This window comes from Mustela erminea, chromosome 14 (assembly GCF_009829155.1).
Source record: "Mustela erminea isolate mMusErm1 chromosome 14, mMusErm1.Pri, whole genome shotgun sequence".
NCBI lineage: Eukaryota > Metazoa > Chordata > Mammalia > Carnivora > Mustelidae > Mustela > Mustela erminea.
In genome coordinates, this window is record NC_045627.1 from 42,113,195 (window position 1) to 42,126,257 (window position 13,063).

The 13,063-nt window shown below is 39.3% G+C and overlaps 1 protein-coding gene across 3 annotated transcripts in view; it reads left to right on the top strand.

The window, feature by feature from the left end:
* LRMDA (leucine rich melanocyte differentiation associated) overlaps positions 1–1,087 on the top strand; it is a 1,046,803-nt gene extending 1,045,716 nt beyond the window's left edge. For all 3 annotated transcript variants that reach the window (XM_032314126.1, XM_032314125.1, XM_032314127.1), the window contains one exon: positions 924–1,087. In XM_032314126.1, coding sequence (XP_032170017.1) covers positions 924–1,003 — 80 coding nt within the window. In that variant the 3' untranslated portion in view covers positions 1,004–1,087. The remainder of the gene's footprint in view (positions 1–923) is intronic.
* Positions 1,088–13,063: the final 11,976 nt, after the last annotated feature.

Sequence of the window (13,063 nt, forward strand, 5' to 3'; positions counted from 1 at the left end):
TTTTTATCCCCAGGGGTACAGGTCTGTGAATCGCCAGGTTTACACACTTCACAGCACTCACCATAGCACATACCCTCCCCAATGTCCATAACCCCACCACCCTCTCCCAAACCCCCTCCCCCCAGCAACCCTCAGTTTGTTTTGTGAGATTAAGAGTCACTTATGGTTTGTCTCCCTCCCAATCCCATCTTGTTTCATTGATTCTTCTCCTACCCCCTTAACCCCCCATGTTGCATCTCCACTTCCTCATATCAGGGAGATCATATGATAGTTATCTTTCTCCAATTGACTTATTTCGCTAAGCAGGATACCCTCTAGTTCCATCCACGTTGTCGCAAATGGCAAGATTTCATTTCTTTTGATGGCTGCATAGTATTCCATTGTGTATATATACCACATCTTCTTTATCCATTCATCTGTTGATGGACATCTAGGTTCTTTCGATAGTTTGGCTATTGTAGACATTGCTGCTATAAACATTCGGGTGCACGTGCCCTGGAAGGACATAATCTTGATTCATGATGAAGGACTTGAAAAGAGTCACATTCTGGAAAAATCGTTTTACATCTTTTGCTTGGGTAGGACCTATCTTAAAAGTCTTAATTTTCCCTTTTTAGAAACTCTACTAAGGGAACTTAAAGAAAGGCTTATGCTTTATTTTGAGGAGTATTTGGCCAAACTAGAAAAGGTGGAAAAGAATTTGTGCAGGGAACATGTTATTCCGAGAAGCCTGTGCTCTGGTGACATTTTATGGGAGTGTCAACTCTGAGGACAAGAGAGTAGGGTCCTTCCCTTCTGGGGCTTAATCCATTTGCTGCCACCCACTGGATCAGGGACCATGTTGTGTATCTGCTTTTCTGCACCGTGCTTCCTTGCTGTACTCATCGCACCACCTCTGAAGATGTGTTTCCTTTTCTTTGCAGGTGTCCTGGGGAAGTGTCGCTATGTTTACTACGGGAAAAACTCGGAGGGCAACAGGTTTATCCGAGATGACCAGCTCTGATGGCAAGTTCTGTATGCTTTAGCCTGTGTCGTAAGAATAAAAGAAAAAAGGCAAGTAAAAATAAAGGAAAAGCTAAAGAAAAAACACTGGTCCACGCTGCATCTCTGTGGGAAGGCTATGACTTCAGCTTCTGGTACCTTCTGCTGACTTTGCCAGGCCTGTCAAGATCATCCTCTGCTTTAGACTGAATGGCCACATAGAGATTGACATGAATGCCCTTAAGCAGGTCTCATCCACTAGGGTGACAGACAGCGGCGGCGAAGCACCAGGGCTGACAGGAGGAACACCATGATAGATTGCCTGGTCCCTCCACTGCTCACAGGGGAGCAGAGGTCACACCTGGGGCCTCCCTGAGCATGCTCACTGGCCGTGGTCCAGCCAGAGAGACTGTCTTCAGCTTGCTTACTGAGTAGACAACCCTCTGATGCCATAGTGCCGTGGGTTGATTTTTAGTGAAATAGTCACAGTTTAGAGAAAGGCTGCCCTCCCTTATTCACCTTAAACTTTAATCCCTTCCATTCTGCACAGCTGCTCACCCCACCCCTGCAACATACACCGTCCTTTAGCATCTTTCTTTGTTCTGAGCGGTGCATTCTGGTTTGTGGTCTTTCAGAGAACAGAGGGTATAAGTTCTCAGCCCGCTTGGACATTTATGGCTGGCTTTGTGTTGTTCCACTTCCTCTACTGGAGTGAATCACTTTCCCCAAATCCCGGACTGTAAAAGCATGGACTCGGTCTTCTTTTGTGTATTTCTAAATCCATTTCTTGCCCTGAATCTTAAGCAGGGTCAGCCGTCTTTCCCAGCACCAGGCTCTGGTTGTACCAAGGACTGGGATTTATGTATGTGTGTATTTATTCATTTTCAGCCACGCACATGCCCAGCCATACCCGGGGCTGTATTTGTAGTTCAGAGCTGGCTTCTTCCTTCGGGTGCTATGTAAAGATAGTGAGGTAAGGAAAATAGGGTGATGGGTCAGGAAGTTAAAAAAGAAAGTGAGGACCACAGAAAACACCCATCAGACCAAATCTTTTTTTTTTTTTTTAAGATTTTATTTATTGACAGAGAGATTACAAGTAGGCAGAGAGGCAGAGAGAGAGAGGGAGGAGGAAGCAGGCTCCCCTCCAAGCAGAGAGCCCGATGTGGGGCTCGATCCCAGGACCCTGAGATCATGACCTGAGCTGAAGGCAGAGGCTTACCCCACTGAGCCACCCAGGCGCCCCAGACAGTTTTTAATAGAAGGCACAAACCCTTTGAATTTTCCTCAGGACCTCTCAGAACTGAAATCCCTAAGCTCCTGAGAGGATCTTTGTGTGTCTCTTTGGCTAAATTCCAGCACGAATCTGACAAGGAAAAGAAGCATTCCCGTACTCATTGGGTAGCTATAATTTCATTTACTATACCGACACTCCAGTGAAATCTCTCCAGGACGCATTTGAAAGGCTGGCCACTCTTGACACAAGAGCATTTATTTTTGCTTCTTCTGTTCGAGCAAGTGTTCACTGTCCTGGATCTCCCACTATTAGATTGGATTGAGGATAGCAAAACCTGAAAGAGAGTCCCTCCAAGTTATAGGCAGCACATAACTAGAGGGTCGCTACTGTAAGAGTCTTTGGGGACTCAAAATCCCCAAGGACCCAAGATGAACCTACTTTCCCAGTTCTGGACTGTTTACGTGGCCTCTGGTCTTCCGAGTCAACACAGTCCTTGAATGACTTGCAATGAGGCTGGCAGGAGTCCCTCTTGTAGATTATGCAAGTTAATCAGTTATGGAGACGAATTTAGATCAAAATCCTCAAGGCCATTAATAATTAGAGGATATGCAATGTTTGCCTTTATCTCTCAAATCCATTAATAACCAGGGCTGAGTACCTTTTGTCTGTTTGATCTATAAAACAGCATTGGGGTAATGCTTTAAATTAGCTGCCTTAGGTCCCACCCTGGCTCTTTGTTTAGAAGCACCAACACATGTTTTGTCCATGGCATATTATGGGCAGCCAGATTTCTGTGCAAGGGCAGCTAGACGAGTCCAATGTCATATCCAATCTAGCAGCACATATATCCTTGTCTTTATAAAAGGCTTTAACCCTGCCTCAAACAATAAAAAAGCACTTGTGAACTGACCACAGAATTTTTCCATCTTTATTTTTCTTACTTGTTTACTTTTCGTAATGTCAGAACCATTTGTATCATGCACAGGAATGTCTCCCTCAATGCGAGCTTTGGAGGCAAAAAATATTTTTGGAGTGAGTTATTGACCGCATTGTTCCCCTCTCTTTGGGTTGTTTTTCTTCCAAAATGGTGTAATAACTTTAATTAAGATTAGCTTTAATTATCATATACATAAAGGCCATCACTACGGTCCATTCATCTTAATGATAGAATTATTATGAGTTTTCTTTCTCTTGAACGGGGATGACGGTCATGAATTTGTGTTGGGTTGTTTACAGGTCCACAGTTTGTGGAGCAAGATTTGCTGTGTAGGGCAAGACGTTGGTCTGCATTGGTAGAGCAGGAAATGATGTTGTGTGCTTAAGTCTGTGAGAATTTCCCAAACATCGTTTTGTTTTGTGTTTTTTTTTAAGATTTTATTTATTTTTTCGACAGAGAGAGATCACAAGTAGGCAGAGAGGCAGGCAGAGAGAGAAAGGAGGAAGCACGCTCCCCACCAAGGAGAGAGTCTGATGTGGGGTTCAATCCCAGGACCCTGGGATCATGACTTGAGCCGAAGGCAGAGGATTTAATCCTCTGAGCCACCCAGGCACCCCCCCAAATGTCATTTTTTAAAGTAGAGCATTAGAAGGTAAGAAATTGAGTCAAAGCTCAGAATTATTTCATACCTCCAATTGCCCCTTGGTCCTTCTGCCTTTCACCCTATTCCACTGAGCTTTTTCTTAGGAGATCACGCTAGCCGGCATCCCAGTATCCTCTCTCCCAGGACACCGGTCTGCCTTGAGAGCCCCTGCAGTAGAAGGCCGTCCAGAGTCCTCTATTGCCTCTGCAAAGTCAGGGCGGACTGCCTTTTTCCTAAGTAACACGATTTTATAGAACAATTTGTTCCTTGGGGAATAATGGTTTAGATTGTGGGGAATCCTATTAAAAGTACAACTATTACAATAATTTGCTTTTACTTTTACCAGCCTTGCTCATAAACCCTCCATCTGTTTGTTGCTTTAAATAGAGGCACATTGTAAGAGATGATCACTCGATCAGGCTGCACGTCTGAGTGTTGTACGTTTTCACATGTTCACGTATACTAAGGAATAAAAGAATAAAAGAAAGCAAACCACGGATTCTGGATGAAAGGATTTTTCATTTGTTCTGTTTTGTTCGGTTTTGTCTGTGTGTGTGCGCGCGTGTGCGTGTGTGTGCGTATGTTCCAGCAGGGATGTGTCTTGCACATTTTTAAGGGAAAATCGTTCTTGCTGCTTCTAGGAAATAACCTGGCTGTCTTTTTCTTGTTAATACGCAGATCAAAAACAATCCACAGAGCTCTTTTCATCAAACACAGTAACAGGGCTCAGTAGTTGCTACTCATAAAAGGAGCCTAAGTCAGATCCGCGTCGCTGTCTAATGCCAGGGGTGGACAACACAGGGTCCGTTGAGGCTCTTCCACGGTGTCTGTCCAATGCAGCTGATCCAATGTGACGTTCACCATCTGCTTATCCCAATTCTGTTTCCAAGAAGCCTTTGCCGAAGAACGGTGTTTACCATTACTTGTGCTGCTCCCTCTAACTTGTCCAAATACCATGTGGTAAACTACCGTGACTAGGACCTGGAAGGAAAAATGAGACCAGAGGAGCACAAAACATGTTGGTTACTTATTCGTATGACAGACTATTGGCCCCTAGCGGAGTACTGTGTCTTACTTCCAATCCATCAGCACACACTTAAGGGATTTGAAGAATACTAGAAGACATAGCCACTGTCCAAAAATATTGTCTTCTTATAGGTTTACCTGAAGTTTTCCAGCCTTAAGTGTCCTTCTTGGGGGAATTATAATGTTAATTTGTTACTTCGTGGGTGAAGTAGATATTAAGTTCTGTTATTTGTACCTACTAACTTATTAGCATGTGTTGATTTTCCTAAAGTGTTATGGAATGTGGGCGGAAGCACATACAACTTAGGACAAAGGCGTTTTTCTAAGAAAAAAAAAGGAAGTTTAAGTATGGAATGTGTCTGGGAGTGAGTTCTTCAAGTAGGGATGATATAAACAATAATAAATGAAATCATGCCCAAGGAGAGCAATGAGGCAGAGCTGGAAGTGGACACAGTGGACAGGAATAAATAGGGAGCTGAGGGAATAATGAGAAAAGAAGCGAATAATGAGAAAAGAAGCGAAAAGACCATTTTCTGCCAACTAGAAGGGCTGCTGATGTTCAGCCCGACAGCGATATTTAGTAACATCTTCTCCTTAACATGGAATGATTTTTGATATAAGTGTGGAGGGCCACTATTCGGGCGTGTTTTATGAGTTTCTCTCAAAAAAGCAGCGAGGAAAAGATGGACGACAAAGCAGTGTGGGCATAAGCGGTCATATGTGTGACAGCTGTCTATGCCCAAAGCTGACTATGGCATGTGCTTAATATCCAACAAAAAACAACATCCTACTGTAAGTGCCCTTGCTGCTTGGACCAGCTGAAAGATACAGGGAAAACTTGGTGTCTGGCAGTTAGATCAAAGAGAGAAAATAGTTTCATGCTCTTGCCAAACCTTCATATGTTCGTTAAGAGGCAGAGGGATGCCTTGAGAATATGACACAAATGCCAAGATATTTAAGGAAAACAACGAAGCCCTCTATGCAGGGCTGAAGATGCTGGCAATAGGATTTGACTGTCCCTGTGTTCGGGCTGTAAATAGTAACTTGTGGGACGAGCGGATGACACCTAAATTCAAGTGCATAGCCTTAATTAGCATGTCGAAGAATCTGGAAATAATGTTTACATTTTCTCACATCACTTACCTTACAATATTTCCTTTTCCAAGTTGGAACAGTTCCTTCAACCTTAGAAATAAGAATGAATTTGAGAGCTACGGGGAATAATTTCCTTTAAACACTAACTTTTCAGTTTGATTCCTTGTGATGAGAAGGACCAAGGTGGCTCGTGGCAGCTTCACCATGATATTTAGACGATTCAGTGATGGAGTTTTGAAGTAGGTAAGAATTAATATACATTATCCATTCACAGAGGTTACTGAATCATAATTTAATGATACAGGCGTACTTCATTTTATCACGCTTGATTTTATTGTGCTTTACAAGTCGTGCACGCACAAATGGTGATTCTTACCAGTTGAAGGTTTGCAGCAGCTCTGCATCGAGCAGGTCCATTGGTGCCGTTTCTTCCAATAGCATTTGCTCACTTTGTGCCTCTGTAACACATTTTAGTAATTCTCACAATATTTCAAGCTTTTTCCTTGTTATTATACTTGCTAGGCTGATCTGTGATCAGTGACTACAGCTCGCTGAAAGCTCAGATGATAGTTAGCATTTTTTACCAATAAAGTATTTTTTAAATTAAGGTATGTATGGTTTTTTTTAAATATAATGATATTGCACACTTAATAGACTATAGTATAGTGTAAAAATCATTTATATGCATTGTGAAACCAACAGTTCCATTTGACTTGCTTTCTTGTGATTTCCCTTTATCATTGTAGCTTGGAGCCGAAGCTACAGTGTCTTCAGTGTATGCTTGTATGCACCTGCTCTGTTCTATCCTTAAAGCATCAAAGTCAACAAACCCAGATTCTATGCTGCATGCCCTGTGCTTAGTCCAGACTTGTAAGTTAGACCAGCATGTTTCTTATGAATCCCCCTTTCCTTTCTTGCTTCCAACTGATTTAATCTGTTCTTATCTCTCTGATCATATATTCCTTTCGGTATGTCTGACTTTATTGTCACTTCCAATTTGGGCCATTCATTCTCATTTAGTTTTAGTAATCTCTCAGACATTCCTTCTGGCTTGACTCTTCTACCTTGGGTCTTTGCATTGCTACTCAGACCTTTACTCTCCTCAATCCTTTGATGTCCCCAGTTGCCTTGGGTAAGAAATTCCATTTCAGACTGCTGTAATCCCAGCCTGACTAGTTCACACCCCTTGGGGAAGATTGGGGGGAACTTGGACATGGTTTGTTTGATGTATATTTAAAAATCCTTAGTCCTGTTAACACTCAACACTAGTTTAATTTCCAGCTAAAAATCCTAAACTGTGGCTTGTAGCTGGCTTCATTACTGAAGGCTAAGTTTTATCTGTGATGGTTTCTCTTATCTTTGCATTTTCCCCGTTTAGCTATTAAAGCAATTGCTGGTGGTTTTTAGTTCTCCTCATGAAACTTGTTTTCCTCCTTGGCGCAGTTTGGCAGGAACCAGGTAAGAGTATGGCCTTCCGTTCAGTAGTACCTAAGAGAAGAATAAACCCTGTATATGCCTTTTCCCCCATTATACAGCACTGTTTCTTCCCACCTGAAGAGAACTGAGAACTCTGTGTGTGTGTGTGTGTGTATATGTGATTCCTTCTTTTTATACAAATGAATCCATATGCAACTGACTTCTTTTCACTCAACATCCCTTAAAGAACAAAGATGGATGATGTGGTGGTCAATTTTTTTTGTGTCAACTTCATTGCCCATGGGAGGCCCATGTTAAATGTTATTTCTGGTTTCTCTGTAAGGGTGTTTCTGGATAAGATTAGCATTGAACAGGGGACTCAGTAAAGTAGGCTGCATTTCCTAGCATAGGTAGGCAGGATCTTAGTCCCTTAAGCGTCTGAATAGAAAAAAAAGGAGGAGAAAGGAATTTTCCCCTTTCTGCCTGCCTCACTGCTTGAGTGGAAAACTCATCTTCCCCTGCCCTTGGACTGAGATTTACACTATTGGTTCTCCTGATTCTCAGGCCTTTGGATTCTTACTGACCTATGCCACTGATTCCCTGAGTCTCCAGCTTGCAGACGGCAGATGGTAGAACTTGTCAGGCTCCATAATGGCATGGACCAATTTCTCATAATAAATGACATAGAGTCTTGAAAAATACAGACTGTATAATTTTGTTAAAAGAAATGCTAAATCTAAAAAAGATATTATGATTATGAATACCTATATTCGTATCAATAGAGCTCACATGTAAATAAAATAACTGAAAGAACAACGTGGAGAGAAAAATAAGTGATTTTAGTTAGGAATTTGTGCATATGCATTTAGGCATCTATGGCCCAGAGCATTTCAAAAATCTTAGTGGAGTTTTATGCTTTAATGATTCTGGAAATTTAAATGCTACAGTTACAAACATATCATTTGGCACTGTACGTATTTATCCTGCCCTTCTACTTATTTATTTTTGTGGGTTTGAAAAATAAATTTTTAATTTTAACTTACTTGGTTGTAATCATTTCTGCATGACACTTTCTCAGACAGTGGCTCAAGGGAGGAAATTTACTACTTGACCACCTATGTGACCTGAGCCGCATGCATTAGACTTTTCCTCGTGAGGTCATGTTTAAAGTCTCTGTCATGTGTTTATCAAAACCTTCTTCTTGGTAGATCTTGAGGCCAGCATTACAGACATAATTCTTTCCCTCACTGAGCAACAGCTGAGAAGAGTTCTTCACAAAATTTGAAAATTGACTAGAGTGATCTGTAACACAAGACAGTAATTATGTTGAATTTTAATAAGAAATATACCGATATTTAAAAATACACACAGTTAACTTTTCAAATAATGTTAATGAAAAATTAGTAACACTTATATTTCTGAAAGGATTAAAGCTTAAAACTACACTAAGATTTTTGGGACTCTCTGAATAATCTAGATATGAAAACTTGGCTGTAATGTGTGAATCTATTTTTTACCTTTTAACTTTGTTCTCTTTTCCATTCTGATGTGATCATATTTCTTAATTTTTGTGGTGGGTCATGTGAGAGAGGTGCAGGGGCTGTGATATGTCTATGGACATTCTTTAGTAGTTGAAATCATGAAGTTACTCTGCTATATTTTCTTCCCAAAGCTATAAAATCTTGTCTTGCATATTGAGGCGCTCAATCCATCTGGAATTTGTGGTGGTGTGACGCAGAGATAGAATTAGACTTTTTGACTACATGGCTGGCTTATTGTTCCACTTCATCTTTTCTCTCCTTTTCAATGTCACCTCTGCCCTTGCCAAAATTGCATATACATGTGGAATTCTTTCTGGCTTTCCCATTTTTTCAGTGCGTGTAATCAGCTTTCCTTGTGCTGATATTACTGTTCTAATTGCTAAAGCTGTGAAATTTTTTCTTCCCCCCTTCTTTCCTAAAGAAAGTTAAATTTCCCTTGTATTCCTTTACAGTTAGAACCCCTAACACTACTCAATAGCTCATCCATTTCTGTTACTATAGATTAGTTTTGCTTTTTCATGAATTTGATATAAATGGTATCATACAGCACATACTTATTTTGTGGCTGGGTTCATTTGCTTTGTATTATAATTGTGGGATTTATTTACATTGTCGCTTTTTGTTACTAAGTAGTATTCCGGCATATGGAGAGACCACAATTTATTTCTTCATTTTCCTTTGCAGGCATCTGCCTTTTTTCAAGTTTGGGGATAATTTTCCTTTTCTTGTATTGTGGTAAAATACACGTAATGCAAAATTTACCATAGAACCACTTTTAAGTGTCTCAGTAGCAGTATGTTCAAAACATTGTACAGCCTTACTACCATTCTTCATTTCTAGAATGTTTTCATCATCCTAAGTAAAAACCCCACACCAATTAAACAGTAATGCTCCCCGCCTCCAGCTCCTGGAAATCTTTAATCTACTTTCTGTCTCTATAAACCTGCCTATTTTAGGTGCCTCACATAAGGGGAATTATATTATAGTTCTTCTTCTGTGTCTGCCTTTTTTCATTTAGTGTAATGTTTCCAAAGTTAATCCACATCATAGCATATAGGAGAATTTCATTTGTTTTTAGAGATGAATAATAACCCATTGTATGTGTATACTATATTTTGTTTATGTATTCATCTTCATGCATTTTGGGGTTGTTTTGCCCTTTTGGCAGTTGTGATTAATGTTGTCCTGAACATGGGTTTGCAAGTGTCTAAGTCCCTGCTTTCAATTTTGTTGGGTGTATACCTAGGAGAGGCATTGCTGGATCAAATGGTAATTCTATGTTTAACTTTTGGAGGATCTGCCATACTGTTTTCCATAACAGCCGCACCATTTCCAACCACAGAACATAGGGGTTCCAAATTCTGGAGTTTTTGTTTTATAATATTCATTTTGTGGTGTGAAGTGGTGTATTGTGGTTTTGAGTTGCATTTCCCTGATGACTCATTGTACTGAACATCTTTGCATGTACTTTTTGGCCATTCGAATACCTTCTTTGGGGAAAAAAAGTATCTTTTCAAGTCCTTTGCCCATTTTTTTTGTTCATTCTTTTTTTATGTCTTTATTTAAATTACAGCTAGTTCACATTCAGTGTTGTATTCTAGTACCAGACTGTCTTAATTACTAGAGCTTGAAGTATTTTGAATAATGCTACCATGAACGTTCTTATTCATATTTGGATTTTTTTTTAATTACCTTCAGATATATATTTAACCATATAACTTCTGAGTTATATGTTAGGAGTATTTTTTTTTTAAGATTCTATTTATTTATTTGACAGAGAGAGATCACAAGTAGGCATAGAGGCAGGCAGAGAGAGAGGAGGAAGCAGGCTCCCCGCTGAGCAGAGAGCCCGATGCAGGACTCGATCCCAGGACCCCGAGACCATGACCCGAGCTGAAGGCAGCGGCTTAACCCACTGAGCCACCCAGGAGTATTTTTGGCTTTACTTAAAACCCCCATTTTATTTCCAAAGAGGATGTTCCATTCCACACTCTTAACAGGAGTGTATGAGAGTTCAGTGGCTTTACGCATAAACCAACATTTAGTGTTATCATTTTTTTTAAAACTTTAGCCGATATTTTAAAAGTAGTGTTAAAGTATTGTGATTTTATTTGCACTTCCCTGATGATGACTAATTTTGAGCATGTTTTCATGTGCTTATTAGACACTCATGTATCTTTTTTGTGAAATTTTTAAAAATTTTTCCTTTTTTTTAAGATTTTTATTTAATTGAGAGCGAGCTAGGAGAGAGAGAGCATGCACACAGAGGTAGAGGAAGAAACAGACTGCCTGCTGAACAGGGAGCCTGATCTGGGGCTCAATTCCAGGACTATGAGATCATGGCTTGAGCTGAAGGCAGATGCTTAACTGACTGAGCCACCCACATGCCCCATTTTGTGAAATATTTGTTCAAATCTTTTACTCGTTTTTAACAGGCTTGTGTGTTTTCTTATGATTGAATTGTAAGAACTCTTTATATATTGCAAAAACTTTCTCCCCATCAATGTCTTGCCTTTTTGATTTCTTAAAGTCTTTCTTCTCCATCTTGGAAATTTCTTAAAACACACACACACACACACACCCCAATAAAACACCATTTTTTAGGGGCACCTGGATGGCTCAGTTAGGTAAACATGTGACTCTTGATTTTGGTTCAGGTCATGATCTCAGGGTTGTGAGACAGCCCCATGTTGGCCTCCATGCTGGTTGTGGAGCCTGCTTAAGAATCTCTCTTTCTGGGGCGCCTGGGTGGCTCAGTGGGTTAATCCTCTGCCTTCAGCTTGGGTCATGATCTCAGGGTCCTGGGATCGAGCCCCGCATCGGGCTCTCTGCTCAGCAGGGAGCCTGCTTCCTCCTCTCTCTCTCTCTGCCTGCCTCTCTGCCTACTTGTAATCTCTCTCTGTCAAATAAATAAATAAAATCTTTAAAAAAAAAAAAAAAAGAATCTCTCTTTCCCCTCCCAATCCCCCTACCCCTTCTCTCTCCCTCTGTAAAAAAAAATATATATAATTAAAATTAAAAGATATTTTCACTTTGCAATAGTTTCAGACTTACAAAAAAAGTCATCAAAAAATGGTGCAGAGTTTCTGTATATTTTTCGTAAAAATTCCCTAAATGTTAACATCTTGCATAACCATGAAACAATGATCAAACTCAGAAAATCAATGTTGGACATACTTAATCTACAGACTTTACATTTCATTGGTTGTACCACTAATGTCTGTTTGGTAATTTATGGTCCAGGAGTATATTATAAGTTACTTAATTTTTCCCATATTTTTTGAGAACCAAGTTTAGTTTCATTTATTTTTTCCTCTTGTGTGTATATTTTCTATTTCATCAATTTTCATCATTCTCTGTTATTTTCTCCCTTTCACTTGCTTTTAGTTACTTATCTTTTCCTAGGTTGCTAATATAAGAACTTAAATAACTGACTTTTAAACTGTCCTATTTTTTAACATGAGATTTTAAAGCAGTACATTTCTTTCTAAATGCCATTTTAGCTTCAACCTATATATTTTGATACATGTATATATTTTTATATGATTTTTATGTCATCCAAAACATAATACCCTTTGTGATGTCTACTCTGATTATTTAGAAGTCACTTAATTTCCAAATATTTTCCAATAAATTTTGGTATTTTCTGTTAAATTTGTGTGTATGTTTGACAAATCAAATTCTGACTTTGATCCTTCTAAATGAGCTTAGCTTATAATATAGCTTGTTGGATGTTTTATTTACTCTTTGAAAGAATATCTCACTGCTTTTGCTGATATATTGTCCTATAAATGTCAACATAAATTGATTTATACTTTTGTCCTTCATATCCTGATTTATATATACATTTTTATTAATTACTAAGATAAATGTTGAAATCTCCAGCTATAATCATGAGTTTTCTATATTTCCTTTTGGTCTTTGAGTTTTTGCTTTATGTATTTTAAAGCTCTGTTATTAGATACTGCTTACCTATTCAGAGTTATTACATACTCATGCTGAAATTGTCATTTTTAATGTCCTGCTATATTTCAAATAATATTCTTCATTCCAAAATCTACCATCTCATTAATATAACTATTACAATATTGGTATGATTTATCTTTTCCATCCTTTTACTTTTAACCTCTTTATTTGAAATTATTTGCCTATTCATAGCATATAATTCCTTCTCACTTTTAAAAAAGTCG